This window comes from Chiloscyllium punctatum, chromosome 1, assembly GCF_047496795.1.
Source record: "Chiloscyllium punctatum isolate Juve2018m chromosome 1, sChiPun1.3, whole genome shotgun sequence".
NCBI lineage: Eukaryota > Metazoa > Chordata > Chondrichthyes > Orectolobiformes > Hemiscylliidae > Chiloscyllium > Chiloscyllium punctatum.
The window spans coordinates 171,725,217-171,748,583 of NC_092739.1; the positions used below are offsets into that span (position 1 = coordinate 171,725,217).

Genomic DNA, 23,367 nt, shown 5'->3' on the forward strand with positions numbered 1-23,367 from the left:
GCTTCCACATCCTTCTTATAATGCAGTGACCAGAACTGGACACAATACCCCAAGTGTGGCCGTACCAGAGTTTTGTACAACTGGAGCATAAGCTCCTGGTTCCGGAACTCGATCCCTCTATTAATAAAAGCCAAAACACTGTATGCCTTCTTAACCCAGTCAATCTGGGTGGCAACTTTCAAGGATCTGTGTACCTGGACACCGAGATCTCTCTGCTCATCTACACTACCAAGAATCTTACCATTAAACTAGTACTTTGCATTCCGGTTACTCCGACCAAAGTGAATCACCTCACACTTGTCCCCATTAAACTCCATTTGCCACCTCTCAGCCCAGCTCTGCAGCTTATCTATGTCTCTCTGTAACCTACTACATCCTTAGTCACTATCCACAACTCCACCGACCTTAGTGTCATCTGCGAATTTACTAACCCATCCTTCTACGTCCTCATGCAGGTCATTTATAAAAATGACGAACAGCAGTGGACCCAACACTGGCCCTTGCGGTACACCACTGGTAACTGGACTCCAGGGTGAACATTTCCCATCAACCACCACCCTCTGTCTTCTTTCAGCAAGCCAATTACTGACCCAAACTGCTATATCTCCCACAATCCCATTCCTCCGCATTTTGTACAATAGCCTACTGTGGGGAACCTTATTGAACGCCTTACTGAAACCCATATACACCACATCAACCACTTTACCCTCATCTACCTGTTTGGTCACCTTCTCAAAAGAACTCAATAAGGTTTGTGAGGCACAGCCTACCCTTCACAAAATCGTGCTGACTATCCCTAATCAAATTATTCCTTTCCAGATGATTATAAATTCTCTCTCTCATAACCTTTTCAAACACTTTAACCACAACCAAAGTAAAGCCCACTGGTCTATAATTACCAGGGATATCTCTACTCCCCTTCTTGAACAAGGGAACCACATTTGCTATCCTCCAGTCTTCTGGCACTACTCCTGTAAACAACAACGATGTAAAGATCAATGCCAAAGGCTCGGCAATCTCCTCCCTGGCTTCCCAGAGAACCCTGGGATAAATCCCATCCGGCCCAGGGGACTTATCTATTGTCACACTTTCCAGAATTGCTAACACCTCCCCCTTGTGAAGCTTAATCCAGTGTAGTCCAGTAGCCTGTATCTCAGTGTTCTCCTCGACTATATTGTCTTTTTCCAGTGTGAATAGAACATAGAACATTACAGTGCAGTACAGGCCCTTCGGCCCTCGATGTTGCGCCGACCTGTCTCACCAATCTGAAGCCCATCTAACCTACACTATTCCATGTACGTCCATATGCCTGTCCAATGACGACTTAAATGTACGTAAAGTTGGCGAATCTACTACCGTTTCAGGCAAAGCATTCCATACCCTTACTACTCTCTGACTAAAGAAACTCCCTCTGACATCTGTCCTATATCTATCACCCCTCAATTTAAAGCTATGTCCCCTCGTGCTCACCGTCACCATACCTGGAAAAAGGCTCTCCCTGTCCACCCTATCCACCCCTCTGATTACCTTATACTGATGAAAAATATTCATTTTGCGCTTCCCCTATCTCCTCGGACTCCCCGCACAACTTCCCAAGACTATACCTGATTTGCCCTAATCTTACTCTCGTCCCTCTTGTATTCCTGATATACCTATAGAAAGCTTTAGGGTTTTCCTTGATCCTATCTGCCAATGACTTCTCATGTCCCCTCCTGGCTCTTCTTAGCTCTCTCTGTAGGTCTTTCCTGACTGACCTGTAACTCTCCAGCGCCCTCACTGAGCCTTTATGTTTCATCCTAACATAAGCCACCTTCTTTCTCTTGACAAAAGATTCAACTTCTTTCATAAACAACAGCTCCCTAACTTGACCACTTCCTCCCTGCCTGACAGGTACACACTTAGCAAGGACAAGCAGTAGCTGTTCCTTGAATAAGCTCCACATTTCAATTGTGCCCATCCCCTGCAGTTTCCTTCCCCATCCTATCCATTATAAATCTTGCCTAATCGCCACATAATTGCCATTCCCCCAGCTACATCGCTTGCCCCGCGGTATGTACTTATCCTTTTCCATCACTAAAGTGAACATAACTGAATTGTGGTCACGATCACCAAAGTGCTCATCTCCCTCCAGGTCTAACACCTGGCTGGGCTCATTACCCAATATCAAATCCAAACTGGCCTTACCCCTTGTCGGCCTGTCTACATACTGGGTCAGAAAACCCTCCTGCGCACACTGGACAAAACCTGACCCATCTATAGTACTCGTTCTATAGTGTTCCCAGTCAATATTTGGAAAATTGGAGTCCCCCATGACAACGACCCTGTCTCTCTCACTCCTATCGAGAATCATCTTTGCGATCTTATCCTCGACATCACTGGAACCTTTCAGAAGCCTTGAGAAAACTCCCAGAGTGACCTCTCCTTTCCTATTTCTAACCCCAGCCCATACTACCTCAGTTGGCGAGTCCCCTAACATCCTTTCTGCAACTGTAATACTGTCTTTGACTAGAACATAGAAACATAGAAAAATACAGCGCAGTACAGGCCCTTCAGCCCTCGATGTTGCGCCGATCCAAGCCCACCTAACCTACACTCGCCCAATAACCTCCATATGCTTGTCCAATGCCCGTTTAAATGCCCATAAAGAGGGAGAGTCCACCACTGATACTGGCAGGGCATTCCATGAACTCTCAACCCGCTGAGTAAAAAATCTACCCCTAACATCTGTCCTATACCTACCACCCCTTAATTTAAAGCTCTGTCCCCTGGTAACAGCTGACTTCATTAGCGGAAAAAGGTTCTCACTGTCAACCCTATCTAAACCCTAAATCTTGTACACCTCTATCAAGTCACCCCTAAACCTTCTTTTCTCCAATGAAAACAGCCCCAAGTGCCTCAGCCTTTCCTCATAGGATCTTCCTACCATACCAGGCAACATCCTGGTAAACCTCCTCTGCACCCGTTCCAGTGCTTCCACATCCTTCCTATAGTATGGCGACCAAAACTGCACACAATATTCCAGATGAGGCCGCACCAGAGTCTTATACAACTGCAGCATGACCTCAGGACTCCGGAACTCAATTCCTCTACCAATAAAAGCCAGTACGCCATATGCCTTCTTCACTGCACTATTTACCTGGGTGGCAACTTTCAGAGATCTGTGTACATGGACACCAAGATCCCTCTGCTCATCCACACGACCAAGTAGTCTACCATTAGCCCAGTAATCCATCTTCTTGTTACTCTTACCAAAGTGAATGACTTCACACTTAGCTACATTGAACTCCATTTGCCACCTTACTGCCCAACTCTGCAGCTGATCTATATCGCGCTGTAACCTGCCACATCCTTCTTCACTGTCCACAACTCCACCGACTTTCGTATCATCCGCAAACTTGCTCACCCAGCCTTCAAGCCCCTCCTCCAGGTCATTTATAAAAATGACAAACAGCAATGGTCCCAAAACAGATCCTTGTGGAACACCGCTAGTAACTGCACTCCAAGATGAACCTATACCATCAACTACTACCCTCTGTCTCCTTCCAGCCAACCAATTCCTAATCCAAACCTCTAATGCACCCTCAATGCCATACCTCCGTAGTTTTTGCATTAGCCTGCCATGGGGTACCTTATCGAACGCCTTACTAAAATCCATATACACCACATCTACTGCTTTACCCTCGTCCACTTCCTTGGTCACCTTCTCAAAGAATTCAATAAGGTTTGTGAGGCACGACCTGCCCTTCACAAAACCATGCTGACTATCCTTGATCACATTATTCCTATCCAGATGTTCATAAATCCTATCCCTTACAATTCTCTCTAAGACTTTGCCCACAACAGAAGTGAGACTCACTGGCCTATAGTTACTAGGATTATCCCTACTCCCCTTCTTGAACAAGGGGACCACATTCGCTATCCTCCAGTCTTCTGGCACTATTCCTGTAGACAACGACAACATAAAAATCAAGGCCAATGGCTCCGCTATCTCCTCCCTAGCTTCCCAGAGAATCCTAGGATAAATGCCATCAGGCCCAGGGGACTTATCTATTTTCACCCTTTCCAGAATTTCCAACACCTCTTCCCTACATACCTCAAAGCCATCCATTCTAATTAATTGTGACTCGGCAACAATGTCCTGTTCCTGAGTGAATACTGACGAAAAGTATTCATTCAGTGTCTCCCCAATCTCTTCAGCCTCCACACACAACTTCCCACTACTGTCCTTGACTGGACCTATTCCTACCCTAGTCATCCTTTTCTTCCTGACATACCTATAGAAAGCCTTAGGGTTTTCCCTAATCCTACCAACTAAGGACTTTTCATGTCCCCTCCTTGCTGCTCTTAGCTCTCTCTTTACATCCTTCCCGGCTACCTTATAACTCTCAATCGCCCCAACTGAACCTTCACGCCTAATCTTAACATAGGCCGCCCTCTTCCCTTTCACAAGGGATTCCAATTCCTTATTAAACCACGGCTCCCTCACAAGACCATTTACTCCCTGCCTGACAGGTACATACTTATCAAGGACACCCATTAGCTGTTCCTTGAACAATCTCCACATATCAATTGCGCCCTTGACTTGAAGCCTACTTTTCCAATCCACACATCCTAAGTCGTGCCTCACTGCATCGTAATTTCCCTGCCCCCAGCTATAACTCTTGCCCTGCAGTGCACACTTATCCCTCTCCATCACTAGAGTAAAGGTCACCGAATTGTGGTCACTGTCCCCAAAGTGCTCACCTACCTCCAAGTCTAACACCTGGCCTGGTTCGTTACCTGGAACCAAATCCAGTATAGCCTCACCTCTTGTTGGCCTGTCTACATATTGTGTCAGGAAACCCTCCTGCACACATTGGGCAAACACCGACCCATCTAACGAACTCGAGCTATAGCTTTCCCAGTCAATATCTGGGAAGTTAAAGGCCCCCATAACAACCACCCTATTACTTTCACTCTTCTCCTGAATCATCCTCGCAATACTTTCCTCTATTCTCTCGGACTATTAGGAGGCCTGAAGAAAACTCCTAACAGGGTGACCTCACCTTTCCTATTTCTAACCTCCGCCCACACTACCTCAGATGGCAAGTCTTCCTCCATCACCCTTTCTACTGCTGTAATACTATCCTTGACAAGCAATGCCACACCTCCCCCTCTTTTACCCCCATCTCTGACCCGACTAAAACATTTAAACCCTGGAACCTGCAACAGCCAATCCTGTCCCTGATCTACCCACGTCTCTGTAATGGCCACAACATCGAAGTCCCAGGTCCCAGGTACCAACCCACGCTGCAAGCTCACCTACCTTATTTCTGGCATTGAAGTATACACACTTCAAGCCACCTTCCCGTTTACCGGCACCCTCCTTCGAGATCGATGCCATGTTCCTAACCTCCCTACACTCAAGGTCCTGTACCCTAAAGCTACAGTCCAGACTCCCATGCCCCTGCAGAGTTAGTTTAAACCCCCCCCAAGAGCACTAGCAAACCTCCCCCCAAGGATACTGGTGCCCCTCAGGTTCAGGTGTAGACCATCCTGTTTATAGAGGTCCCACCTTCCCCAGAAAGAACCCCAGTTATCCAAGTACCGAAATCCCTCCCTCCTGCACCATCCCTGTAGCCACGTATTTAACTGTTCTCTCTCCCTGTTCCTCGACTCTCTATCACGTGGCACGGGTAACAAACCAGAGACAACAACTCTGTTCGTTCTAACTCTGAGCTTCCAACCTAGCTCCCTAAAAGCCTGTCTAACATCCTCAGCCCTCCTCCTACCTATGTCATTGGTGCCAATATGGACCACGATCTGGGGCTGCTCCCCCTCCCCCTTAAGGACCCGGAAAACACGATCAGAGACATCACGTACCCTTGCACCTGGGAGGCAACATACCAAACGTGAGTCTCTCTCGTTCCCACAAAACCGCCTATCTGTGCCCCTCACTATTGAGTCCCCAATAACTATCCCTCTACCTTTCTCCACCCTTCCCTTCTGAGCAACGGGGACAGGCTCCGTGCCAGAGGCCTAAGCCCCGTCACTTACCCCTGGTAAGTCATCCCCCCCGACAAGTATCCAAAACGGAATACTCGTTATTGAGGGGAACGACCGCAGGGGGTCCCTGCACTGGCTGCTTCCTCCCACTCCCCCTCACTGTCACCCATCTCTCTATAACTTTCGGAGTAACTACTTCCCTAAAGCTCCGATCTATGACCACCTCTGCCTCCCGAATGATCCGCAGTTCATCCAACTCCAGCTCCATAGAACATAGAACATAGAACAATACAGCACAGAACAGGCCCTTCGGCCCACGATGTTGTGCCGAACTTCTATCCTAGATTAAGCACCCATCCATGTACCTATCCAAATGCCGCTTAAAGGTCGTCAATGAATCTGACTCTACCACTCCCTCGGGCAGCGCATTCCATGCCCCCACCACTCTCTGGGTAAAGAACCCACCCCTGACATCTCCCCTATACCTTCCACCCTTCACCTTAAATTTATGTCCCCTTGTAACACTCTGTTGTACCCGGGGAAAAAGTTTCTGACTGTCTACTCTATCTATTCCTCTGATCATCTTATAAACCTCTATCAAGTCACCCCTCATCCTTCGCCGTTCCAACGAGAAAAGGCCGAGAACTCTCAACCTATCCTCGTACGACCTACTCTCCATTCCAGGCAACATCCTGGTAAATCTTCTCTGCACCCTCTCCAAAGCTTCCACATCTTTCCTAAAGTGAGGCGACCAGAACTGCACACAGTACTCCAAATGTGGCCTAACCAAAGTCCTGTACAGCTGCAACATCACCTCACGACTCTTGAATTCAATCCCTCTGCTAATGAACGATAATACTCCATAGGCCTTCTTACAAACTCTATCCACCTGAGTGGCAACCTTCAAAGATCTATGTACATAGACCCCAAGATCCCTCTGTTCCTCCACCTGACCAAGAACCCGACCATTAACCCTGTATTCCGCATTCTTATTTGTTCTTCCAAAATGGACAACTTCACACTTGGCAGGGTTGAACTCCATCTGCCACTCCTCAGCCCAGCTCTGCATCATATCTAAGTCCCTCTGCAGCCGACAACAGCCCTCCTCGCTGTCCACAACTCCACCTATCTTTGTATCATCTGCAAATTTACTGACCCACCCTTCGACTCCCTCATCCAAGTCATTAATAAAAATTACAAACAGCAGAGGACCCAGAACTGATCCCTGCGGAACTCCACTTGTAACTGGACTCCATGCTGAATATTTACCATCTACCACCACTCTCTGACTTCGACCGGTTAGCCAGTTCTCTATCCAATTGGCCAAATTTCCCTCTATCCCATGCCTCCTGACTTTCCGCATAAGCCTACCATGGGGAACCTTATCAAATGCCTTACTCCAGTTCCCTGACACGGTCTTGGAGGAGCTGGAGATGGGTGCACTTCTTGCAAGTGTAATCAGGAGGGACGACCATGGCATCCCTCACCTCATACATGTTGCAAGAGGAACATTGCACTGCCTTCACTGCCATCCCTCTAAAAGGTAAACTTTAAAAACTAGATCTAAAGAAACAAACAAGCAAAATGCAGCACTTACCTGCTTATCACAACATGACTAACAATGCTACACCTCCCCCTCTTTTACCATCTTCTCTGTTCTTACTGAAACATCTAAATCCTGGACCCTGCAACACCCATTCCTGTCCCTGCTCTATCCATGTCTCCAAAATGGCCACAACATCGAAATCCCAGGTACCAACCCATGCTGCAAGTTCACCCACCTTATTCCAGATGCTCCTGGTGGTGAAGTCGACACACTTCAAACCACCTTCCTGCTTGCTGGTGAACTCTTATGACCTTGAAACCATATTTCTGACCTCACTACTCTCAACCTCCTGGACAATGGAACTACAATTCAGGTTCCCACCCCCCTGCGGGATTAGTTTAAACCCTCCTGAAGAACATTAGCAAATCCTGGGGGGGGCGCACTGCAGTGGACAGCTGGAACTGACAACCGGAAGCGGCAGATTTAAACCACTACAAATGCCGGAGGAAAGATCACAGAAGCGCTTCACAGGAGGCTCCTAAGCACTGAGGATGTCACCTAGACAGGGGACGAAACGTCTGTGACACAAATTCCCAGCTCGGCGAACAGAACCACAACAAGGAACATGTTCATCTTGGTGTCCAGTTACTAGTGGTGTACCGCAAGGGTCGGTGTTGGGTCCACTGCTGTTCGTCATTTTTATAAACGACCTGGATGAGGGCGTAGAAGGGTGGGTTAGTAAATTCGCAGATGACACTAAGGTCGGTGGAGTTGTGGATAGTGACGAAGGATGTTGTAGGTTACAGAGAGACATAGATAAGCTGCAGAGCTGGGCTGAGAGGTGGCAAATGGAGTTTAACGGGGACAAGTGTGAGGTGATTCACTTTGGTCGGAGTAACCGGAATGCAAAGTACTGGGCTAATGGTAAGATTCTTGGTGGTGTAGATGAGCAGAGAGATCTCAGTGTTCATGTGCACAGATCCTTGAAAGTTGCCACCCAGATTGACAGGGTTAAGAAGGCATACAGTGTTTTAGCTTTTATTAATAGAGGGATTGAGTCCTGGAACCAGGAGCTTATGTTGCAGCTGTACAAAACTCTGGTGCGGCCGCACTTGGAGTATTGTGTACAGTTCTGGTCACCGCATTATAAGAAGGATGTGGAAGCTTTGGAAAGGGTTCAGGGGAGATTTACTGGGATGTTGCCTGGTATGGAGGGAAGGTCTTACGAGGAAAGGCTGAGGGACTTGAGGCTGTTTTCATTCGAGAGAAGGAGGTTGAAAGGTGACTTAATAGAGACATAAGATAATCAGTGGGTTAGAGTGGACAGGGAGATCCTTTTTCCAAGTATGGGGACAGTGAGCACGAGGGGGCAGAGCTTTAAATTGAAGGGTGATAGATATAGGACAGATGTCAGAGGTAGTTTCTTTTCTCAGAGAGTAGTAAGGGTATGGAATGCTTTGCTTGCAACGGTAGTAGATTCGCCAAGTTTAAGTACATTTAAGTGGTCATTGGACAAACATGTGGATGTACGTGGAATAGAGTAGGTTAGATGGGCTTCAGATTAGCAAGACAGGGCGGTGCAACATCGAGGGCCAAAGGGCCTGTACTGTGCTGGAATGTTCTATGTTCTATTAAGATCAATGGGGTGCAAGGTGAAGACTGGGTGGCGGGGGGGGGGGGGGGGGCTTTCTATCCTTGTTGCAGTTGGAGGGGTGGGGGTTCGAGGGCAGAGGTGTGGGAAGTGGATGCGCTGGAGGGCATTGTTGACAATGTGGGAAGGGAAATTGCAGTCCCTGAACTAGGAAGGCCATCCTGGTCCATTATTAAGGATGAGATTGTGGAATCCTTGGAAGTCCATGGTAAAATAGGACTGGATCAGCACGGCTGTCATAAAGGGGAGGCCATGCCTGACAAACCTGTTCCAATTCTTTGAGGAGATAGAGAGCAAGTTAGACTGAGGAGAGCCAGTGGGCATGATCTATTTAGATTCCAGAAGGTCTTTGACAAGGTGCTGCGCAGGAAGCTGCTAAACAACATAACAGCCCACGGTGTTGGGGACAACGTACTGGCATGGATAGAGGATTGGCTGAATGGTAGAAGACAGAGAGAGTGTGGATCAAGGGTCTGTTTCAGGATGGCAATCAGTGACTAGTGGGGTTCCACAGTGGTCAGTGTTGGCAGCACAACTACTCACAGTGTACATGAAGGAACTGAGGGCATTGTTACTGAGTCTACAGGTGACAGAAAGATAGGTAACGTTGAGGAAGCAGGGAGGCTGCAGGAGGACTTGGACAGGCTGGGAAAGTGGACAAAGTGGAAGATGGAATAGTGTCAGAAAGTGTGAGGTTATGCACTTTGGTAGGAAGAATAGAGGCATCGTTTTTTTTGTGTGGGAAAAGGCTTTACAAATCTGGAGCACAAAGGGACTTGGGAGTCCTCATTCAGGATTCTCCTCACGTTCACGTGCAGATTCAGTTGGCAGTTAGGAAGGCAAATGCAACGTTAGCATTCATTTCAAGAGGACCAGAATACAAGAGATACAAATGTACTGTTGAGGCTGTAGGAGACTCTGGTCAGACCATCTTTGGAATATTGAGAGCAGCTTTGGGTCCTGTACCCAAGCAAGGATGTGCTAGTGTTGGAGTTTGCATGTATGATCCTGGGGATGAAGGACTTGTCATATATGGAGTGGTTGAGGACCCTGGGTCTGTACTCGCTGGAGTTTAGAAGGATGGGGGAGGGGATCCGATTGAGACTTACAGAATAATGACAGTACTTCATCACACTGCTGTCCACGAATGATGACAGGGTTCAGGACGGGAATTACTCGCTGCAGTATGCCCAGCCTCGTGACCTGCCCTTGTAGTCACTGTGTTTATGTGATGAGTCCTGTTGAGTTTCTGGTCAGTGGTAACCTGCAGGATGTTAACAGTGGGGGATACTGTGATGGGAACACCGACTGAATGTAAAAGTGGTAAAATTGGGTCTTCGTGGTGACAGTCATTGTTTGACATTTGTGTGGCACTTGTCAGCCCAAGCCTGGATATTGTCCAGATCTTGTTGCATTTGAACATGGACTGCTTCAGTATCTCAGGAGTCAGGAATGGTGCTGAACACTGTGCAAGATAGAAACCTGGTTCACGCTTTCTGCTAACCTGTCAATCTGTCAAGGGTGGAAAAGTCAGGGAAATCGAGAAACATTTGCACAATTTGATAAAATCTTGAACAGATGGCTCCAGGAAGTTGCTTTGCCAGTGAACAGTGACAATGATATAATGATGTATGTACACCCTTCAGATCTGCAATACAGCAGGAGGCTGTTCACTGTCACTCCTGGGCTCCCACCTTCCAGATGGTAAGGATCTCATTCCCCCTTCCTTCAGGCTCTGGGTTTTACCTCATGTAACTACCTGCCAAAATGATCACTGTTTCCTCCTGGTGCCTTGGGCTTTATTTGCTAATCCTCTAAAATCCTCCATTTTCCTGATGATCCACCCTAAAACCAATGGAAACAGCTTCTCTTTATGCTCAAAGTCATTGACCATTTTGAATACCAAGTTTAAGCACCTCCCAACCTTCATCTATACGAGAGTAAGATTAGGGCCAATCAAGGAGAATCATGGGAAGCTGTGCGTGGAGTGAGAGGAGATGGGGAAGCATTAAATGAATATTTTTTGTCAGTATTCACACTGGAAAAAGACAATGTTGTCGAGGAGAATACTGAGATACAGGCTACTAGACTACACGGGATTGAGGTTCACAAGGAGGAGGTGTTATCTATTGTCACACTTTCCAGAATTGCTAAGTCCCCTGGGCCTGATGGGAGGAAGCCAGGGCGGAGATTGCAGAACCTTTGGCTTTGATCTTTAAATCGTCATTGTCTACAGGAATAGTGCCAGAAGACTGGAGGATAGCAAATGTGGTTCCCCTGTTCAAGAAGGGGAGTCGAGACGACCCTGGTAATTATAGACCAGTGAGCTTTACTTTGGTTGTGAGTGAAGTGTTGGAAAAGGTTATAAGAGATAGGATTTATAATCACCTAGAGAGGAATAATTTGATTAGAGATAGTCAATACAGTTTTGTGAATGGTAGGTCATGCCTCACAAACCTTATTGAGTTCTTTGAGAAAGTGACCAAACAGGTAGATGAGGGTAGAGTGATTGATGTGGTGTATATGGATTTCAGTACGGCGTTCAATAAGGTTCCCCACAGTAGGCCTTTGTCGAGAGTATAGAGGCATGGGATTGAGGGTAATTTAGCAGATTCTGATCCAATTTGGATCAGAAATTGGCTCGCTGAAAGAAGACAGAGGGTGGTGGTTGATGGGAAATGTTCATCCTGGAGTCCAGTTACCAGTGGTATATCGCAAGGATCTGTTTTGGGACCACTGCTACTTGTCATTTTTATAAATGACCTGGATGAGGGCGTAGAAGGGTGGATTAGTAAATTTGTGGATGATACTATGGTCAGTGGAGTTGTGGATAGTGCGAAAGAGTGTTGCAGGTTACAGAGGGACATAGATAAGGGGCAGAGCTGGGCTGAGAGATGGCAAATGGAGTTTAATGTGGGAAAGTGTGAAGTGATTCACTCTGGAAGGAGCATCAGGAATATGGATTACTGGGCTAATGGTAAGGTTCTTGTAGTGCAGACGAACAGAGAGATCTCAATGTCCAGGTACATAGATCCCTGAAAGTTGCCACCCAGGTTGATAGGGTGGTTAAGAAGGCATACCGTGTGTAAGTTTTTACTGGTAGAGTGATTGAGTTTCAGAGTCATGAGGTCACGCTGTAGCTGTACAAAACTCTGGCGCGGCTGCAGTTGGGGTATTATGTACAGTTCTGGTCACCGCAGTACACAAAGAATGTGGAAGCTTTCGAAAGAGTTCAGAGGAGATTTACTAGGATGTTGCCTGGTATGGAGGGAAGGTCTTACGAGGAAATGTTGCGGGACTTGAGGCGGTTTTCATTAGAGAGAAGAAGGTTGAGAGGTGAATTAGTCGAGAGTGTGATGCTGGAAAAGCATAACAGGTCAGGCATTATTCCTCGGATGGTGATGGCTAGCACGAGGGGACATAGTTTAAATTGAGGGATGATAGATACAGCTGAAAATGTGTTGCTGGAAAAGCGCAGCAGGTCAGGCAGCATCCAAGGAGCAGGAGAATCGACGTTCCGGGCATGAGCCCTTCTTCAGGAATCCTTTTCAGCTCCGATCTCCAGCATCTGCAGTCCTCACTTTGAGTGATAGATATCGGACAGATGTCAGAGGGAGTTTCTTTACTCGGAGAGTAGTAAGGGTGTGGAACGCCCTGCCTGTAACAGTAGACTCACCAACTTTAAGGGCATTTAAATGGCCACTGGATAAACATATGGGTGAAAATGGAATAGTGTAGGGTAGATGGGCTTCAGATTGGTTCCACAGGTCGGCACAACATCGAGGGCCGAAGGGCCTGTACTGCGCTGTAATGTTCTCTCTCTCCTCGGAATACAATGTCAACTTCTCTAAATAGATGGTGACATCTTGCAAAATGTCCAGATTACAGAGGAGGAAGTGCTGGATGTCTTGAAACGGTTAAAGGTAGATAAATCCCCAGGACCTGATCAGGTGTACCCGAGAACTCTGTGGGAAGCTAGAGAAGTGATTGCTGGGCCTCTTGCTGAGATATTTGTATCATCGATAGTCACAGGTGAGGTGCTGGAAGACTGGAGGTTGGCCACTGTTTAAGAAGGGTGGTAAAGACAAGCCAGGGAACTATAGACCAGTGAGCCTGACCTCGGTGGTGGGCAAGTTGTTGGAGGGAATCCTGAGGGACAGGATGTACATGTATTTGGAAAGGCAAGGACTGATTTGGGATAGTCAACAGGGCTTTGTGCATGGGAAATTTTGTCTCACAAACTCGATTGAAGAAGTAACAAAGAGAATTGATGAGGGCAGAGCAGAAGATGTGATCTACATGGACTTCAGTAAGGCGTTCAACAAGGTTCTCCATGGGGGACTGATTAACAGGGTTAGATCTCATGGAATACAGTGAGAACTAGCCATTTGGATACAGAACTGGCTCAAAGGTAGAAGACAGAGAGTGGTGGTGGAGGGTTGTTTTTCAGACTGGAGGCCTGTGACCAGTGGAGTGCCACAAGGATCGGTGCTGGGTCCTCTAATTTTTGTCATTTACATAAATGATTTGGATGCGAGCATAAGAGGTACAGTTAGTAAGTTTGTAGATGACACCAAAATTGGAGGTGTAGTGGACAGTGAAGAGGGTTACCTCAGATTACAACAGGATCTGGACCAGATGGGCCAATGGGCGGAGAAGTGGCAGATGGAGTTTAATTCAGATAAATGTGAGGTGCTGCATTTTGGGAAAGCAAATCTTAGCAGGATTTATACTCTTAATGGTAAGGTCCTAGGGAGTGTTGCTGAACAAAGAGACCTTGGAGTGCAGGTTCATAGCTCCTTGAAAGTGGAGTCGCAGGTAGATAGGATAGTGAAGAAGGCGTTTGGTATGCTTTCCTTTATTGGTCAGAGTATTGAGTACAGGAGTTGGGAGGTCTTGTTGCGGCTGTACAGGACATTGGTTAGGCCACTATTGGAATATTGTGTGCAATTCTGGTCTCCTTCCTATCGGAAAGATGTTGTGAAACTTGAAAGGGTTCAGAAAAGATTTACAAGGATGTTGCCAGGGTTGGATGATTTGAGCGACAGGGAGAGGCTGAACAGGCTGGGGCTGTTTTCCCTGGAGTGTCGGAGACTGAGGGGTGACCTTATAGAGGTTTACAAAATTATGAGGGGCATGGATAGGGTAAATAAACAAAGTATTTTCACTGGGATCGGGGAGTCCAGAACTAGAGGGCATAGGTTTAGGGTGAGAGGGAAAAGATATAGAAAAGACCTAAGGGCAACTTTTTCATACAGAGAGAGTGGTACTTGTATGAATGAGCTGCCAGAGGAAGTGGTGAGGCTGGTACAATTGCAACATTTAAGAGGCATTTGGATGGGTATATGAATAGGAAGGGTTTGGAGGGATATGGGCCGGGCGCTGGCAGGTGGGACTAGATTGGGTTGGGATATCTGGTCAGCATGGACTGGTTGGACCGAAGGGTCAGTTTCCATGCTGTACATCTCTCTGACTCTATAAGAGAAGTGGCTCATCTCTTGAACCTTGACTGTGAACCTATACTGCATTCTCTCCAGTGCCTTCATATTGGTGTGGCACCTGGAAATGTAGATCAGACTGAAACCAGGAGTTTCCATACTCAGGTTCTCCCTATGCTCGCCCTCAGCATCGTCGCTGTTGAGGGAACTGGAAGCTCTGGACGTACCTTTGCGTGAGCCTTGGTCTCAGCAAATTTGATTTTGAAGTCAATGATCTCGAGGGGAGGTTGCTGCTCTCTCTCTGCTGATGCTTCTTGTTGGCTCATTAGCTCACGGTTTACCTCCTGCAAGCAGAACACAAGACCATTGCTCAGAAGACAATATGGAGTCAGAGCGAGAACACCACACAGTCAGGTTGAGTACAGCACAGGAACCAGCATCTGGCTCATCAAAACTGTTCACACTTGATGTGTTTCAAAACTAAAAACCTTTATGCCTCTTTGCAGCTCATGTTCCCCCCCCCCATTCCTTGCCTATTCCTCTCACTGTCCCCCTATCCCTGTCCACATCCCCCATCCCCTGCCTATTCCTGTCCCTGTCCCCCTATTCCCAGCTTTTTCCTCTCCCTGTCCCCCTATTCCCTGCCTATTCCTGTCCCTGTCCCCCTATTCCCTGCCTATTCCTCTCCCTGTCCCCCTATCCCTGTCCACATCCCCCTATTCCATGCCTATTCCCGCCCGTCGCCTTATTCCATGTCTATTCCTGTCCCTGTCCCCCTATTCTCAGTCCCCCTATTCCCATCCCTGTTCCCCCATTCCCTGTCGATTCTTGTCCCTGTCCTCCTCTTCCCTGTCTATTCCTGTCCCCCATCCCTGCCTATTCCCGTCCCTATTCCCCGTCTATTCCTGTCCCTGTCCCCCCTATTCCGTCTATTCCCGTCCCTGTCCCCCTATCCCTGCCCATTCCCGTCCCTATTCCCTGTCTATTCCTGTCCCCCATTCCCTGTCCCCCTATCCCTGCCTATTCCCGTCCCTATTCCCCGTCTATTCCTGTCCCTGTCCCCCCTATTCCGTCTATTCCCGTCCCTGTCCCCCTATCCCTGCCCATTCCCGTCCCTATTCCCTGTCTATTCCCGTCCCTGTCCTCCTATTCCCTGTCCCCCTATCCCTGCCTATTCCCGTCCCCACCAGCACTGCCTCTTCAATGTTGCTTGGTCTCCTCCATTGCCACAGCGAACCAGACTGTGAATTGGAGGAACAACACCTCACCTTCCGCCTGGGCAGCTCACAGCCTGAAGGACTCAACTCAGATCTCCAGTCTCAAATAAACTCCCCTTCCAGCCCTTCCCCCTCCCTTCCAGCTTCCAACCGGATTAATAAATTCATCTCTGCCTACCTCAACACTGTCCTATCCCCCTAGTCCAGGAACTCCCCACATACGTTCGAGACACCACCCACGCCCTCCACCTCCTCCAAGACTTCCGTTTCCCCGGCCCCCAACGCCTTATCTTCACCATGGATTTCCAATCCCTCTACACCTCCATCCGCCATGACCAGGGCCTCCAAGCCCTCCGTTTTTTCCTCTTCAGACGTCCCCAACAGTACCCTTCCACCGACACTCTCATTCGTTTGGCCGAACTGGTCCTCACCCTTAACAATTTCTTCTTTGAATCCTCCCACTTCCTCCAGACCAAAGGGGTAGCCATGGGCACACGTATGGGCCCCAGCTATGCCTGTCTCTTTGTTGGCTATGTAGAGCAGTTGATCTTCCGTAATTACACCGGCACCACTCCCCACCTCTTCCTCCGCTACATTGATGACTGCATTGGCGCCACCTCGTGCTCCCGCGAGGAGGTTGAGCAATTCATCAACTTCACCAACACATTCCACCCTGACCTTAAATTCACCTGGACCATCTCTGACACCTCCCTCCCCTTCCTGGACCTCTCCATCTCCATTAATGACGACCAACTTGACACTGACATTTTTTACAAACCCACCAACTCCCACAGCTACCTGGATTACACCTCTTCCCACCCTACCTCTTGCAAAAATGCCATCCCGTATTCCCAATTCCTCCGCCTCCGCCGGATCTGCTCCCAGAAGGACCAGTTCCACCACAGAACACACCAGATGGCCTCCTTCTTGAGAGACCGCAATTTCCCTTCTCAGGTGGTTAAAGATGCCCCCCAACGCATCTCGTCCACATCCCGCACCTCTGCCCTCAGACCCCACCCCTCCAACCGTAACAAGAACAGAACGCCCCTGGTGCTCACCTTCCACCCTACCAACCTTCGCATAAACCAAATCATCCACCGACATTTCCGCCACCTCCAAACAGACCCCACCACCAGGAATATATTTCCCTCCCCACCCCTTTCCGCAAAGACCGTTCCCTCCGCGACTACCTGGTCAGGTCCACGCCCCCCTACAACCCACCCTCCAATCCTGGCACTTTCCCCTGCCACCACAGGAATTGTAAAACCTGCGCCCACACCTCCTCCCTCACCTCTATCCAAGGCCCTAAAGGAGCCTTCCACATCCAAAGTTTTACTTGCACATCCACTAATATCATTTATTGTATCCGTTGCTCCCGATGTGGTCTCCTCTACATTGGGGAGACTGGGCGCCTCCGAGCAGAGCGCTTTAGGGAACATCTCCGGGACACCTGCACCAATCAACCACACTGCCCCGTGGCCCAACATTTCAACTCCCCCTCCCACTCTGCCGAGGACATGGAGGTCCTGGGCCTCCTTCACCACCGCTCCCTCACCACCAGACACCTGGAGGAAGAACGCCTCATCTTCCGCCCCGGAACACTTCAACCCCAGGGCATCAATGTGGACTTCAACAGTTTCCTCATTTCCCCTTCCCCCACCTCACCCTAGTTCCAAACTTCCAGCTCAGTTACTGTCTCCTTGACTTGTCCGACCTGCCTACCTTCTTTTCCACCTTTCCACTCCACCCTCTCCTCCCTGACCTATCACCTTCATCTCCTCCCCCACTCACCCATTGTACTCTATGCTACTTTCTCCCCACCCCCACCCTCCTCTAGCTTATCTCTCCACGCTTCAGGCTCACTGCCTTTATTCCTGATGAAGGGCTTTTGCCCGAAACATCGATTTTACTGCTCCTTGGATGCTGCCTGAACTGCTGTGCTCTTGCAGCCCCACTAATCCAGTATTTGGTTTCCAGCATCTGCAGTCATTGTTTTTACCTCATTTCTCCCATTGACTAATCAGGTCATACCGACCATTTGCATTCACCTATCACTGCCTCACCACTCTGCCCCCTCCCCATCCATGACCCTTCTCCTTCCCCCATTTATCTGCAGCTTCCCCTATCCCCACCTTCATTCCTGAAGAAGGGTTATACCCAAAGCACTGACCTCTCTACGTGGTGATGCTGCCTGGCTTGCTGTAATCTTCCAGCCTCCTTCCTGTCGATATTGTGTCTGCCTCCATCTTCCCTGGCTGGATATTCCAGACTCTGCCTACAAAACCTGCCTCTTATCTCCTGAACTTTCCCCCTTTACCTTAAACCTCCTAGTAACTGGCATTTCTACCCTGGGAAAAGGACTCTCATTATCCATGCCTCTCATAATTTTGTAAACTTCGATCAAATTGCCCTTCGGTCTCTGACATTCAAGTGAGAGAGCCCAATCTCTCCCTGTAGCTAATAGCCTCCAGACCAGGCAACATCCTGGTAAACCATTTCGAGAGCCTCTCCAAAGACTCCATGTCGTTGTGGTAGTGTGCCTCTGCCATTGCCTTCTGCCGATTTCTGAGCAACAAACCCGAACATACAGACAAAACACATCCAGGAACCCTAGCCACTCTCCCCTACATCAAAAACATCTCAAAAATGACTGCCAGACTCCTCAGACCCCTTGGCATCATGGCAGCCCACAAACCCACCAACACATGAAAACAACAGCTAATGAACTTGAAAGACCCCATACAGACAACAAACAAAACTAATGTCATTTACAAAATACCGCACAAGGACTGTAATAAACACTACATTGGACAAACAGGCAGACAACTAGCCACAAAACGACATGACCCTCTCTCACTAGAATCCTCACATATAGATGAGGAAGGACACCACTTTGACTGGGACAACACATCCATCCTAGAACAAGCCAAACAGAGACATGGATGAGAATTCCTCAGAGTGTGGCATGCTAACTGGAACTCTATCAACAAACACATCAACTTGGATCCCATCTACCACCCCCTGAGAAAAAGGAACACCAGCGCTTCATTTAGAGGCCCACTGAAGATGTTACCTCGTATGGTGACAAAACATCTGAAAATCAACCTTCCAGCTCAGCAAGCAAACCTCCATCCAGAGTCCCCCAGCACAGAGACAGGCCCTTTGACCCAAACTGCTCCACGCTGACCAAAATGTCCATCCACACTAACCCCATTTCCCTGCACTTGGCCCATATCCTTCTAACCCTTTCCTATCCATGTATTTGTCCAAATGTTTTTTTAAATGTTGTTAATGTACCCGCCTCAACCACTTCCTCTGTCAGCTTATTCCATGTGTGTACCACCCTCTGTGTAAAAACGTTTCCCCTCAGGTTCCCTTTTATTCTTTCCCCCTCTCACCTTAACCTGATGCCCTTGAGTCCCTGATTCCCCAACCCTGGGAAAGAGGCTGAGTGTATTCACCCTATCCATGCCTCTCATGATCTTATACACTTCTATAAGATCACCCGACCCCTGCAGTCTCCTACACTCTAAAGAGAAAAGGATCAGGTGTTGATGTTCCGTTTGGCTACTCTCTCCATTTTTGTATATTTAAAGAAGCTCTTGCTGTCTGTCTTGATATTACCTGCAAGTTGACTCTCAGTTTATCGAGACTCTGAATTTTTATTGGTCATGTTCTGCTGGTTTAAAAAAAGCTTTCGCAACTGTCTGGCGTGCCAATAATCTTTGCGAAATTGTATGATATTTCTTTCAACCTGATGCTATCCTTAACTCCGATTCATCCCCCTCATGTGAACATATTTTTATCGTCAGCCATGAAGTTATTTTCCTAAATGTCTGCCATTGTTGCTCATCTGTCTTTGCTACTAAACTCCTCCCAAGTCCATTCCAGCCAGCTCTATCCTCATTCCTTTGTAATTAACCTTATTTACATTTTGCACAGTTGTTCCTGACCCAAGTTCCCCCCTTCTAAGTGAATGTTTAACTCTGCCATGTTGTGGTCACTGTTTCCAAAGGGGTCTTTTACTGTGGTTTAGATTAGATTAGATTATTTACAGCGTGGAAACAGACCCTTCAGCCCAACAAGTCCACACCAACTCGCCGAAAGGCAAACCACCCAGACCCTTTCCCCATCCTTTTCCCCTTCACCTAACACTACGGGTAATTTAACTTGGCCAATTCACCCTGACCTGTGGGATTGTGGGAGGAAACCAGAGCACCCGGAGGAAACCCACACAGACACGGGGAGAATGTGGAAACGCCACACAGAGAGTCGCCTGAGGCGGGAATTGAACCCGGGTCTCTAGCGCTGTGAGGCAGCAGTGCTAACCACTGTGCCACCGCGCAGTCTTTTACTGTGGTTGTTGAAATCATTTGTTAAATCTGCTCATTACACATCCAAACAGCCTGATTCCTGGTTGGATCAACAATGTATTATTTTGGGTCATGGTCCCCAATACCCCCTTTGAATTCTACCTCATGGTTTCCTCGGCTAACCTCAATATTGGAATTGAAGTGAAGATTGAGGAGCATCTATGATTAGTGTATACCTCTGTGATATGCCCACATTTGCTCTTGATTCATTCTCTGTCCTCCTGACTATTCGGGAGTCTCAACGCTGCTCCCACGAATGTCTTCTTTCCCTCTTTAATTTCTTATCACCACCCATATGAATTCAATATCTTCCAGTTCAAGATCATTTCTTCTACCCAGCACCGCCAATGCTACCCCACCAGCCTTCCCATCCTGCCTATCAGTTAAAAAAAAATGACAAAAAAACCCCCTTGAATATTTAGTTCCCAGCTAAGATCCCCTTGTAACATCTCCATAGTGGCTATGGTTGTATCATTGATTGATTTATTTTAGATTCGCCTTAACTCTATTTATAAAGAACGAAAAAAGAAACTTACAGCCCCAGAACAGGCCCTTCGGCCCTCCAAGCCTGAGCCGATCCAAATCCACTGTCTAAACCTGTCGCCCAATTCCTAAACATCTGGATCCCTCTGCTCCTCACCTACTCATGCATCTGTCCAGATGCATCTTAAATGAATCTCCTGTGCCTGCCTCTCCCACCTCTGCTGGCAACACGTTCCAAACACCCACCACCCTCTGTGTGAAGTACTTGCTGCGTGTATCCCCCTTAAACTTTCCACCTCTCACCTTGAAAGCATGACCTCTCGATATTGAATCCTTCACCCTGGGAAAAAGCTTGTCTCTATCCACCCTGTCTATACCCTTCATGATTTTGTAAACCTCAATCAGGCCCACCCTCAATCTCCTTTTTTCTAATGAAAATATCCCCCCCCCCCCCCCCTCACAAGACTATGTTGCCTATCACTGATAAGCCCATTCTTTTCTAAATATAAATAGATCCTATCCCTCAGTACCTTCTCCAGCAACTTTCCCACCACTGACGTCAGGCTCACTGGTCTGTAGTTACCCGAAATATCCCTATTCCCCTTCTTGTACAGGGGGACAACATGAGCAACCCTCCAGTCCTCCGGCACCTCACCTGTGTTTAAGGTGATATCTGTCAGGGCCCCAGCCATTTACTCTCCTGCCTCCCTCAGCAACCTGGGATAGATCCCACCCAGTCCGGGGGATTTGTCCACCTTAATATCCTCTTGCCTACCCAACACACCTTCCCTCCTTATGTCAACGTGATCCAGACTAATCAAACTTCGATCTCTAATCTCAACATTCATCATGTCCCTCTCCTCAGTGAACACTGACACAAAGTAATTATTCAGAATCTCACCCATTCTCTCAGGTTCGACACACAGCCTTCCTTCATTATCCTTTAGTGGGACCAATCCTTTCTCTAGTTACCCGCTTGCTTCTTATATAAGAATAAAATGCTATGGGATTCTCCTTAATTCTGCTCGCTAAAGTTATTTCATGATCCCTTTTAGCCGCTTGATTCCTCGTTTAAGACTGGTCCTACTCTTCTGATATTCTTCAGGGCCTGTTCTGTTCTTAGCTGCCTGGACCTTATGTACGCTTCCCTTTTCCTCTTGGCTAGTCATACAATTTCTCCCGTCATCCACGGTTCACGAATCTTGCCCTTCCTATCCTTTGCCTTCAATGGGACATGCCTATCCTGCACTATCTTTAACTTATCTTTGAAAGCCTCCCACATCTCAAATGTGGACTTCCCTTCAAATAGCTGCCCCCAATCCACATTTCCCAGCTCCTGCCTAATTTTGATATAATTAGTCTTGGCCCAGTTTAGTACTCTGCCCTTAGGACCACTCTCTTCTGAATCTACAAATATTCTAAAACTTAGAGAATTGTGGTCACTGTTCCCAAAGAAATCCCCCACAACCTCTACCACCTGTCCTGGCTCATTCCCCAGTTCCAGGTCCAATATGGCCCCTTCCCTCGTCGGACTATTGACATACTGCTCTAGAAAACTCTCCTGGACGCTTCTTACAAATTCTGCCCCATCCAGACCTCTGACACTAAGTGTATCCCAGTCAATGTTGGGAAAATTAAAATCTCCTATTTCAGGCCACCAGTTCTTTTGCACTCATCTGCTCTCTGCCTACTCTTCCTTTTATTAATGTAATCTTCATGATTCTTACAGTCTCCAGTCTCTACCTTACTACCTATTTGTTTTCTCTTCTGGTTCCCAGCCCCCTGCCACATTAGTTTAAAACCTCCCCAACAGCAGCAGCAAAAACTCCCCCAAGATCATTGGTTCCTGTCTGGTTCAGATGTAGACCGTCCATTTTGTAATAGTGCCACTTTCCCCAGAACTAGTCCCAATGTCCAACAAATCTGAACCCCTCCCTCCTACACCATCCCTCAAGCCATGTGTCCATCCTGCCTATTGTTTCATTTCTATGCTGGCTAGCACATGGCACTGGTAGTAATCCCAAGATCACTACCTTTGAGGTCCTCCCCTTTAATTTCTCTCCTAGCCCCCTGAATTCTTCTTTCAGGATCTCATCTCGTTTGTTACTTCTATCGTTGGTGCCTGTATGCACCAAGACAACTGGCTGTTCACCCTCCCCTTTCAGAATAGTCTGCAGCCGATCGGTGAATCCCTGACCCGAGCACCTGGGAGGCAACATACCATCCAGGAGTCCCATTTTCGGCCACAGAAACGCCTATCTACTCCCCTCACAATAGAATCCCCTATGACTATGGCCCTACGAGTCTTTTTCCCGCCCTTCTGAACAGCAGTGCCTGCCACGGTGCCATTATCCTGGCAACTGCTGCCCTCCCCGGTGGGCCATCTCCCCCAACAGTATCCAAAACGGGAGACCTGTTTTGGAGGGAGATGACCGCAGGAGACACCTGCACAGCCTTCCTACTCTTTCTCTGCCTTTTGGTCACCCTTCACTGTCTCCCTCAGCAAATCTAACCTGTGGTGTGACCAGCTCACTAAACGTGCTAACCACGACCTCCTCAGCATCGCGGGTGCTCCACAGTGAGTCCATCCGCAGCTCCAGAGCCGTCATGTGGTCAAACAACAGCTGCAGCTGGACACACGTCTTGCAAGTGTAAGGGTCAGGAACGTTAGAAA

The 23,367-nt window shown here is 47.9% G+C and overlaps 1 protein-coding gene across 1 annotated transcript in view; it reads right to left on the minus strand.

The window, feature by feature from the left end:
* Window positions 1-23,367, minus strand: part of LOC140481859 (dynactin subunit 1-like) — a 148,036-nt gene that overhangs the window by 10,908 nt on the left and 113,761 nt on the right. The window contains 1 exon segment of the mRNA XM_072578436.1: window positions 14,848-14,964. Coding sequence (XP_072434537.1) covers window positions 14,848-14,964 — 117 coding nt within the window.